Source organism: Accipiter gentilis, chromosome 9 (genome assembly GCF_929443795.1).
Source record: "Accipiter gentilis chromosome 9, bAccGen1.1, whole genome shotgun sequence".
In the NCBI taxonomy this organism is placed as follows: Eukaryota; Metazoa; Chordata; class Aves; order Accipitriformes; family Accipitridae; genus Astur; species Astur gentilis.
The window spans coordinates 819,524-829,887 of NC_064888.1; the positions used below are offsets into that span (position 1 = coordinate 819,524).

The 10,364-nt window shown below is 56.0% G+C and overlaps 3 protein-coding genes across 4 annotated transcripts; 2 read left to right on the forward strand and 1 right to left on the reverse strand.

Moving 5' to 3' along the window:
* Positions 1-181: 181 nt before the first annotated feature.
* UBL5 (ubiquitin like 5) lies at positions 182-1,225 on the reverse strand. The gene is made up of 5 exons (XM_049811211.1): positions 1,164-1,225; positions 915-976; positions 726-809; positions 507-544; positions 182-394 (listed from the first exon to the last, which is right to left on the reverse strand). The coding sequence occupies exons 2-5, from the start codon at positions 968-970 to the stop codon at positions 351-353; spliced, it is 222 nt and encodes a 73-aa protein (XP_049667168.1). The 5' UTR covers positions 971-976; positions 1,164-1,225; the 3' UTR covers positions 182-350.
* On the forward strand, positions 1,226-3,660 carry FBXL12 (F-box and leucine rich repeat protein 12). Of its 2 annotated transcripts, XM_049811207.1 has the most exons (4): positions 1,226-1,362; positions 1,457-1,529; positions 1,962-2,636; positions 3,063-3,660. In XM_049811207.1, the coding sequence occupies exons 1-4, from the start codon at positions 1,265-1,267 to the stop codon at positions 3,072-3,074; spliced, it is 858 nt and encodes a 285-aa protein (XP_049667164.1). In that variant the 5' UTR covers positions 1,226-1,264; the 3' UTR covers positions 3,075-3,660. The 2 variants fall into 2 exon arrangements, with proteins under 2 accessions (XP_049667164.1, XP_049667163.1); XM_049811206.1 differs by having other exon boundaries at positions 1,962-3,660.
* Positions 3,661-5,649: 1,989 nt separating this feature from the next.
* On the forward strand, positions 5,650-9,049 carry LOC126043186 (hepatic lectin-like). The gene is made up of 6 exons (XM_049811208.1): positions 5,650-5,811; positions 6,769-6,876; positions 7,233-7,307; positions 7,700-7,851; positions 8,289-8,401; positions 8,693-9,049. Exons 1-6 carry the CDS (start codon positions 5,769-5,771, stop codon positions 8,823-8,825), a joined length of 624 nt encoding a protein of 207 aa, XP_049667165.1. The 5' UTR covers positions 5,650-5,768; the 3' UTR covers positions 8,826-9,049.
* Positions 9,050-10,364: the final 1,315 nt, after the last annotated feature.

Here is a 10,364-nt window from a genome sequence, read left to right on the forward strand (position 1 = left end):
CGGGCGGGAGGCCGCATTGAAGGCGGAAGCGCTCCCAGCCACGTGACGCGGGAGCCGGACGGTGGCCGCGGGCGGACAAAAGTAGCAGGACCGCGTACAGCATCCCACGGTCTGCTGCCCGTCCCCGCCGCCCGCCGCCCCCCCCCCCCGCCCCCGCCGTAGCCACACAACAACCAAAAACTCGGAGAAACACATTTATTATAAACCACTTAAACACTCCAGGGCAGCTACAGCACGTTTAAAGTCTCAAAACAGGGCTCCAGCTCAGCCATACCGGGGCAGAGATGGGGGGTGGGGGGGGGGAATCCCATGGAAAACACTGGGACGAAGCGGGGAAGGAACAGGAGCCGTTACTGGTAGTAGAGCTCCAGGTTCATGCCATCGTGGATCTCATCTGGAGGATGGAGTTAAGGAAGAAAAAAAGGAGAGGGGGGGCATCCAGCCTCAAGTTTCCCGCCCCTCCCCCCCCCCCCCCCCCAATAAAACACCCGCCCGGAGAAGGATACAGTCGCCCAGCGTGACGTGATCCTTAAAGATGGTGTACCTGCGGGGACGAAAAACACAGATATCAGGCGGTCGGTACCGTCTCCACCGGCCCGGGACTGGGGGGGGGAGGGGGGAGGGAAGGACGACTGACGGCCGCTCCGGGGCCATCGGTCCCACCCCCACCCCCCCGACATCCCGGTTCAGGGCCTTCTTCTACCCCCCGCCCCGGTTCTACTTACCATTTCTTGAGCACAATTTTGTCCCAGCGAGTCCCGGTCTGTGCCGCGATCAGCTTCTTCAGGTCGCGGATAGAATCCTCGGTGCTGGCGGAACCGTTAAGGAAAAAGCGAGCGAGAACCCGGGAAAAGCCTCCCCCCCCCCCCCGGTCCCCAACCAACCCCCCCTCTTCAACCGGTTCCCGGGGATACTTGCATTTTACTCGTACTTTCTTGCCCAGACGGTCGTTGCAGACGACTTCGATCATGGCTGCCTGAGGGATGAGAGGGGGTTAACGGGGAGGGACGCACAAAACAGACCGGGGGTTAACGGGGAGAAGCGGAGAGGTAGCGGGAAGGGGAAAGAAGCACCGGGAAGGAGTTGTCGGTAAAGAAAAGGGTTAAACAGGGGAGTTCTAACCCCACCGGAGCCCCCCGAGCCAGCCCCCCCCCCGTACCCACCAAGCTCTGCGTCACTCCGCCACAGTCCTTACCGCGCCGGATCCGGAAGCTTAAAGCCGGAAGCGGAAGTGACACCGCCTTAAGTGTCGGGAAGGGTCAAGATGGCGGCGCCTAATCCGGAATTGCCGGTGTTACCCGATTCGGTGTTACTGCAGGTTCTGGCATTGCTACCGTTGCGGGAGAGGCTGCGGGCGGCCAGGTGGGGACCCCCCCCCCCCCAAAACCCCCCTCAGCCGGAGTGATACCGGGACCGGCCCGGTTCCCGGTTCCGATCGTTTCCCGCCTCTCCTCAGGGTCTGCCGGCGGTGGCAGAGGCTGGCGCTGGACCGGACGGTCTGGAGACATGTGGATTTGAGTCCACACCGGGTACGGACCGCCTGGCCGCCTTCCCGCACCGAGTGGCGGCGGCGGCGGCGGCGGCGGGGGGGGGGGGGAAATCACCCCACTACGGGCAGGGGGCTGGGGTGGGCTTAGGAATCGCCCCACTGCGGACAGGGGACTGAAATGGAGGGGAAGGGGTCATCCCACTGCAGGCAGGGGGCTGAAATAAGGGGGGAGGAGGAATCACCTCACTGTGGGCAGGGGGCTGAGATGGGTGCAGGGGAATCACCGCACTAAAGGCAGGAGCTGGGGGGGAAGCAGGAATCACCCAACTGCAGGCAGGGGGCTGAAATAAGGGGGGGGGGGGGGAATCGCCCCACTGTGGGCAGGGGGCTGAGATTGGGGGGGAAGTCGTCTTGCTGCAGGCAGGGGTGCCCCCACTCCGTGGGAACAGGCCCTTTTTGTTCTCACCCCCAGATCAGCTCCCAGACCCTTTGGCACCTGGTCCGGCAGCGTCTCCGCGACAGCCTGCAGACGCTGCGAGTACGGGGCGCGCTCCACTCCAGCAGCAAGAGGCGGATCCTCTCCCCGGCACTGCTGGCCGCCCTCGGGAAGCGATGTCCCCAGCTCCACCGGCTGTGCCTGACAGAGACAGACCTCCGCCCCATTCCCTACGAGAACATCCCCCCTTCCCTTACGGCACTGGAGCTGAGTCACTGTGAAATCCCCGCTGCCTGGTTCTGCGGCTCCACTGCGAGGGCCCTGCCCCAGCTGCAGCATCTCGTTATCCGCAATGTCCCTGCCTTTTCCGATCGTCATCTGTTGAATGTCTCCTCCCAGAGCAGCCTGAAGACTCTGAGCCTTTGTGGCACCTACCGCGTAACAGATATGGGGATTCAGAGAGCGGCTCCGCACCTGGAGGAGCTGGAACACCTCGTGCTGCGTCACTGCGTCATTGGCGACTCTGCCGTGGGCTTCATCGGGCGCCACATGAAACATCTCCGGTTTCTGGAGATCAGCGACACTTACTCCCTGACGAACGCGGGTCTGGCTTGTTTAGCAAGCCTGCAGCGCCTGGAGACGCTCTGCCTTGACGTTTGCGATAAGATTTCCCCGGGTGCTGTTATTGCTTTGTGCCAAGCGCTGCCCCAGGTGAGGAACCTCAAATTAGGTGGGGCTCGCTTTGAAGACGAAGTAATTGATAAAATTCAGGCGAGTTTGCCCCACTGTAGCTTCTCACTTACTCCTTGATGCACAGCCTGAAGCAGCAGGGCTTTTGCCATTTGTCACTACGCCCAAAGTGCTCCTTTTTGGAAAAAGCCTGTTTGCCTGGGAACTGCTGGATGTATTTTTGGGACAGAATTTACACTGGGGCAAAAATGGAAAGCGTGTCGTGTAAAATGGTTTGTCGGGAATTTGGTTTTGGTAGGATCCCCCCCCTTTTCCATGAATCGGGGGGAATAGGAAAGCCAGGGAGCACCCAGCTTTTGTGAACCCGACTGATGAGCTGACCAAAGACTGGCTGAGATTACAAGTTTAACCTCTGTCTGCTCCTCTTCCCCCACCGCCAAACATCAGGCAGCAGCTTAACGAGCACAGAATTCAAGGAGCAAAGTGAGGCGCCCTCCTGCCACTGAAAAACAAGCCGGCAGCCCAAACCCCGGACTTCCAGTTAATATCTAACTCCAGATTGCTTAACCACCCTGCACGTAGACTCCAAACTCTGCCAGGAAAGAAATACCTCAGCGACGTGTGCCAGAGCTGCTGGAGCTTTCTTGGAAGAGCTCAGGCCATCTGCCCAGACAGCGAGTGTTTTCAGCCCAGGACATCGTCTTGCTTCTACTTTTCTTCAAATTCAGTTCGAGTTACTCCTCAGAAGGGTTTTGGTTGCGGGGCTTCCTGAACGCCTGGTCCCAAGAGCCACACGTCCCATTTGCGCAGTGATCGGGCTGGCACGTGCTCTTGGGGATCGCCAGGGGCTGCCGTTACCTCTGGGTTTTGCTGGGAGCAGCCACGTTTCCTCATCCCCTTTTATTATCCGCATTCTCCTCCTCCCTGCAATGTCGTAACACCAGATAACTGACACCGAGCGTTGTGACGTTGCTATCCTAAGGATGTTTTTAAATCAAATACCGTATTTATTAAATAAAAATGCTTTTGTATTATGTTTTCTCAAGCTACAGTGTTTTAACTGAACTAATGTTTTTGTTAAAATAAAGAAGTCGGGCAGCTTTTGACACTGAGCGGTGTCCTTGGGCGTTAACAGCTGAAGAGCTGCTGTCCTGGGACGAAGGTACAAGTGGGGGTCATCGAGTCAGGACGTTAGCCAGGCTGTGGCCACCCAGAGCTTGGCACTGGAGTCCCTCAGAGAGACCCACCTATTTGTCTCCCGATTTAGCCAGCCCTTCAGTCCTAGCAAAGCTTTTTTTTTCCCCTTACGGCAGGGAAACACGTGGAATTACAAAGAGCTCAAACCAACATCCAAGTCCTGGATCCTCTTAACACCCCGATCCCCTTCCCGAGAGATTCTCCTACGTTGTTCACGTCCTCCCTGAGCCAGACTGACCAGGATGTGAACTGATATTTCCCCACAGTTGCTTATTGAGGGGTTTTTTTACCTCCCTTAGGGCAAGAGAATTCCCCTAGGAAGCACAGTAGGAGAATTAGAGTCTCAGCGGAGCCTTTTCTGGGCTCTGCCTCGAGATACAGCTCTCTTCACCCCACACAACACCTGCCCTCCATTCAGTTTACGCAATAAGCAGTTCACTTTCAGACAGACCTGGATGGCAGTGACCCCCCCCCCCCCGCTCCCCGTGATGAAATCCTCGTTGCTGTGTGTCTCGTTAACAACCAGTCTTTGTGCCCTGGCCTGCTTTTTGTTTTTATACACAATCTCAGTGTAGCTTTGGGGCAAATAAACAAGAGCTAAATGCCCCAGCTCTGCTTTGGAAAGCATCCCAAGGCTGCTGGCTTAATAACTACTGCTACATGTTTATCACAGTCCCGGAGATTGATGCTGGAGTAATTAGCGTTATTAAAACTTCAAGCACTCTCTGTCCCAGCCCTCTCTGGGCTCGGAGCACGAAGGTAAAACAGCAAAAGGGAAAATTAAAACCAGTAAAAAAATCCGTCAGTCAGTCAAGGCGCAGCTCGATGCGGTGAGAACCTAAATGTTCTCTCAATGTTTGCAGTGGGATGTTTGCAAGCCTGACGGCACAGCGCTCCAAACAACGTAATTTAATATCCGACGGTCCCAACTTGCCAGTTTTCCATCATCTCTGCAGAGCGCATAATTGCTAAACGTGGAATAGCATGGAACAGCAATTACAAGTTTATGTGACGCAAAGTGGGCTTTTCAGGTTTGGAAGTGGGAGGGGAGCTGTAAATATCAGATGACCATGGGCAAATTATAGGAATAAAGGACTGAAAGGGTCTTTTCGAATCATCAGTTCTGTTTCTGCCCCGGTAGAAGAGCAGCTCGGCCTCCTAGCACATGTACCGAAGCTCCTGGAGGGCTGTTCTAGACCCTTACTGCTTCTAATTTCCAAATTCAGGGGGTTTCTACTGTTTATCTCCATTTCATCTTTCGCCAACCTTTAACTTGAACAGTTCTTCCCCCAGCCCCACCTTAACTGCTGTCTTTATGTACAGCGCCCAACTGTTTTAAAAATACAGAATAAACAGAGAGCCAGCTAAATCCTCAGCGAAGCCAGCGCGTGAAACAGCTCTCCGTGTCCTCTCAGGGCTGCGAGGAGCAAGCTGCTCCCATCACACATAGATTTATACGGCACACTCATCCAGCTGCCTTATCAGACCCAGATCAGTTTTATTTTCTCAGGCGAGGGCATCTGTTGGGGCATCGCTTGTGCCTTCAGTTTTAGTTTCCAAACCAAAGACCATTTTCTATTTTCCAGACCCGCTTGTTTCCAAAGCGGTCTGTTCATTCACTTACACTCGGAGGAAACGCCTTCAGAAACTTGAGAATTTCCCCCTTTTTTTTAACTCCAAAGGGATGGAGAGAGTTACAAATAAAAAGGGCACCCAGCTTGGCTGGAGGAAAAACCTCCAGACAGCTGAATTATTGGAAGTGGACACAATCCAAGCTGCTATTTTGAGAGGACAAACAAATAGGACGCAGCCTGGAAGGTTAAATTACAACCATTGGACTGAACATCCCTGGCAGTATTGCAGGTTCTCTACTCCAGAAAGCCTGGTGAAAAAGCTTCTGCTTACTTGGTCCTAAGCTTCATTCCCCCCGTCCCCTCCCAGCCACAGCTTACCAGGATGGACGAGGAACACCTTCACGATGATCTGCGCGTTTTTAAAGGTAAAATTCAGCTACGCCAGCCCTTCAACCCACCACCTCGAGGAGCTGGGTGCGAGCAAAGAGGGTAATGAGACCATATCTCGTAGCGTGGTCTTTCCTCACCAGCGTGCTTGGGTTTGGAGGGAGAGGACGCTCCGTGCCCTCCTTCCTCCTCTGCTTAGGCAACTTGGCTCATCAGCTCTAATGGGGTTGATTGGTTGGGATAGGGACCCCCACCCTGACGAGCTTGTCCCTGGGATTGCGGTTCAGGAGGAAGATGAGGGAAAGGGACATTGCTGCAGGTGTGGGCCGTCCCTGAGATGAAGATCTCTTGGTGGTGTGAAGGTGGTGGTGCCCAACCAACAACACCTGAGAAGGTTCAGCCTTGGAAATGCGCCGGACCAGAGCAAAATTTGGCTTTTCCTGGAGCTTTCCTAAGTCGAGCTCCCCAAACCGAGTGGCCCAGCACCCTTGCAAACCTTCCAAGGTTGAATCTTGGAAACCAAGGGTGTTTCTAAGGTTGAACCCCTCCGAAAAGGGCACCCGATGCCAACTAGGGACAGCAAAGAGCCCGCCCAGACCGGGGACTGTCACTTAGGGAACTGTTGCCCTTTGGAAAAGGGCTACTAGACAGCCAGGAGGGTCTAGAAACATCTCACAGCCCAAAATACGTGGTGTAAGCTTGTAATTTCTTTTTATTTTGCTTATGTGGTACCTGAGATCACCTGCCCTGACCTTTAGCAAGGCCACTCCAGTGCTAACACAATGCACTGCGTGACAGCCATCTCTTTTGGGGTCCTTTCAGCCCCCCAGGTGGGTCAGAACAGGAATTATCACCACAATTCTGGCTTCTGTAGCAAATAGTTAACTATTCCAGGCTATTTGTTAACCCTTCTATAAATGGAACCAGAAAAGCTATGAAAAAATCCCGATGATCCGAGGGGAATATTTTCACATCTCTTTTGTTTTGTTTTAAAGACAGAAACTTCTTCCCGCTGAGGCTGAAATCTTTTTTCACGGTATACTTGCTATTGGGCCTCTTCTTTGTGCTGATCATCACCCTGTTTGCTGTGTCGCTCTCCAGAGGTACTGGGACATCTTTGAACTAATTAATTAGGCAGGTAGGACCGCGAGATACATGAGGTCTAAGTGCACACTCATGCGCTTAGAGGAGTCTGTAGTTCCTAATTCCACAAGACAGAGTAACCAGAGTAGCTCCCGAACTGTCCCACGTAGTGGCCGCTGATGTCCACGCCACCATCTCCGGCTAATCCAAGCTATAAGCCCATATTTTAAATTTCCTGGGATTTCTTTGCCCCGTAGGCTGCTGGAAAATTAAGACACGTCTTTAGGCTTGCAGGGATGAGGTGCTTGCAGGCAGTCGGCTCCTGGATAGCAACACAACCGATAACCCAACATCTCTCTGTCTCTCTCTCTCACAGTTTCAGCCATTTCTTCTAAACTCAACGAGGTGCAGCCGGAACGGAAACAGAATTTTTCTGACAGGGATTTTCTCCGTAAGTGCTGGCTGCTGCCCAAACCCACCAGCTTTTCTCCCCCTCTGAAGTTTCCCTAAATTGTCCCCAAAGTCTTCCTGCTCTGGATCGCTTCGCTGAGGCAGTGCAGGGCATCCGTCCCCTTCGGGGTTTGCTGCTCTGCCAGCAGCAAATGCTTTTATATTTCAGAAGGAACAATTTTTCCCCTTTAATAAAGGCCTTTTTGGGTGCTAGTTGCCACCTTCGCGGCAATCCAATATACAGCCAGCTTCGGGGCCGTGCCGTTGTGCCCGTACCAGTTTGGCACTGGTGTGCTGCTGGGAAAACCCCCTTGCTGGGACGAGCCTGGCGAAGACCGGCTCAACTGCCTGACTTCCCTTCCCCCCCCCCCCCCCCCATCCTTCTTTCACCAGTGTTTCCCTGCGGACCCAGCTCCAGGGAATGGGAATACTTTAATGGAAAATGTTACTACTTCTCCCTAACCAGAATGAGCTGGTACAAGGCAAAGGCTCAGTGTGAAGAGATGCACTCGCAGTTGGCTATCATTAACAGCTACGCCAAGCAGGTAAAGACCTCAGCTCGAGGCAGGAAAGCCCAGGCTTGCCCAAATCCTGCCCATAGCCCCGGCTTTCTGCAGACACCCCCTCCCCCCCCCCCCCAGTATCTCCCTGGTTCCCTGCTGCCATCCTGCACGCCCCAACCTCGCTGGGCAGCTGAGAGCTGGTGCTGTTATCCTTTGCATCAACCAGCAGAGAGCAGGCAGAACCTGTTCTGCCTGCCCGCTGCCTGCATCCAGCACTCGCCTTCTATACGTACGGGATGCTTAGACGCAGCACCGGCACCTATCCTGCACCTCCACCTTGTAAATCAATAGCCAAGCGCAGAGCCGTACCTCTCCGGCTCCTCCGCGGTGCGAACGCGGAGCTGAGGTTGCTCCGAGCTTGCCGGCTCGAGGAACCGTTTCCTGGTGCTTTTCCCTCCTGATCCCTCTCCCCGCTGCAGAATTTTGTCATGTTCAGGACAAGGAATGAACGTTTCTGGATCGGGCTCACGGACGAGAATGCGGAGGGGGAATGGGAATGGATCGACGGGACCGACTATAAAACCACGTTCACGTGAGTGCTGGCCTGCCCTGCGGTTTTGTGCCCGTCACCCCAAAACAGCAGGCAGCTTCCCTGCCCGCACACCCCTGGTTCGGCCAGCAGACCGGTTTCTCTTCACCCTGCCCTGGGACGGGCGCTCACACGAGGTCTAACACAGCAGCAGAGGCAAGAATTAGCATCTAAAACCACCTAAAAGTGGACAGATTTAGCTAGTCCCTGCCCTTCTCCCGGCCCCGGGGAAAGCTGCTCCGCTCAGCTACCTGCCCCTGCTGCCCTCTCTCAGTTTGATCCTTCTCTGCCCAGATTTTGGAAGGAGGGCGAGCCCAACAACAGCGGCAACGAAGACTGTGCCCACATCTGGATCTCTGGGAAGTGGAATGATGTCTACTGCACCTATGAGTGCTACTACATCTGCGAAAAGCCTCTGCCCAACTGAGCAAAACCACGTGTGGAGGCAACGGCTGATGCTCTGGCACCACGAATGTTCCTTTTTCTTCTTAACTTATACTATCCGAGAGCCCGCTCCCCGCTCTTCCTCTCCGCCGCGCTGTCCCGAGGAAGAGCGGGGATGCATTTTGATGGTCCTAAGCAATATACGCAGGAATCTGGGTTCTCCGTGGGGAGCTCAGCCTAATAAAGGACAATTATTGCTCTGGTTAACGAAGCTTCTCTCTTCCTCGGCGTGCGTGTGAAGGGGCGGGGGGTGAGCTGGGGCTGCAGTCGGACAGCGTGCGGGTCAGCAGCAATGCCGGGAATGGGATGGAATATGGGATTTGCCACTCAGCTCAGCATCCCGGGAGCGGGACGGGGGCATCTCCCACAGTCGCATCAGGGAGGGGAGGTTTGGATGGTTTGGATGGACTAGAGCAGAGCTGAGCCGCATCCGAAAGGATTTGGTGCCTCGGCCGGGAGCCTTCCTGCTCCTAAAAGGGTTTGGTGCTACTGGCGGGTCAGCATCTCGACGAGCAGCCCCGCTGCCCGCTGGCGCCTGCCCGCAGTCGGGGCTGCCTGTACCCACTCCCCCCGGCTCGCGTCCCTGCCGCCGAGCTGAGGATCTGGGTCAAGCAGCCCTGGGACACCAGTAAACACGGTTTCAGAGGTGGAAATGAGGTTCGGTTTTCCTACCGAGGGAAAACCCCACCATTTTCATAACTTTTCCTTTTTTTTTTTTTTTTTTTTTTCTCGTTTCAGTTTGGATTCCACATGATAAAATTGCCCAGTATTTGTTTGTTATAACACGAAACTCGATCACGGTTCAGCTCTGCGTCACTTCGGTCACCGACGGGGTCCTTGGGCCCTGGGACTCCGCAGGGATCGGGCTCCCTCCCATATTTTCCATCCAAAAAAAAAAAAGCTCATCTGGGGCCAGATTGGGAAACCTCGAGCTCGCACCCCGTTTGCAGGCGGGAGGCCGCTCACCCCGCTCACCCCCGTGCGACGAGGCGCTGATGGCACCCTCTTCTTGCACGGCGTCGGCGTGCGGGCGTGCGGGCACGTGTGCCAGCGTTGCGGGGAGCGGGCGCGCACGCGCGTGTGAGCGCACGACAAGGTGCGTGTGCGCACGGCAGGGAATGGGTGTGCGCGCACGCCGCGAGGCGCGTGAGCGGGTGTGCGCGCTGCAAGGCGTGTGCGTGGACCGCGAGGCGCGGGTGTGCGCGCACACGCGTGTGCACGCTGCGGGGCGCGGGTGTGCGCTGCAGGGTGGGCGGCTGTGCACACGCGTGTGCACGCTGCCAGGTGCGGGTGTGCGCCGCAGGGAACGAGCGGGAGCCGCTCTCAGACACCCGGTACCGGGACTGCCCGAGGGCAGCTGGGGACCGGGACCCGGAGGGGGGGGGTGGCAGCACCCAGAGCCCCCGCCGCCCCCCCCAACCCCCCCCCCCCCCCCCCCGGGCCACCCACCGGCTGCAGCCCCGAGGTCCCGCCCGGTGGCCGGGGCCCGGGGCCGGTCCGCAGCTCCGGCCCCGTCGCTCGG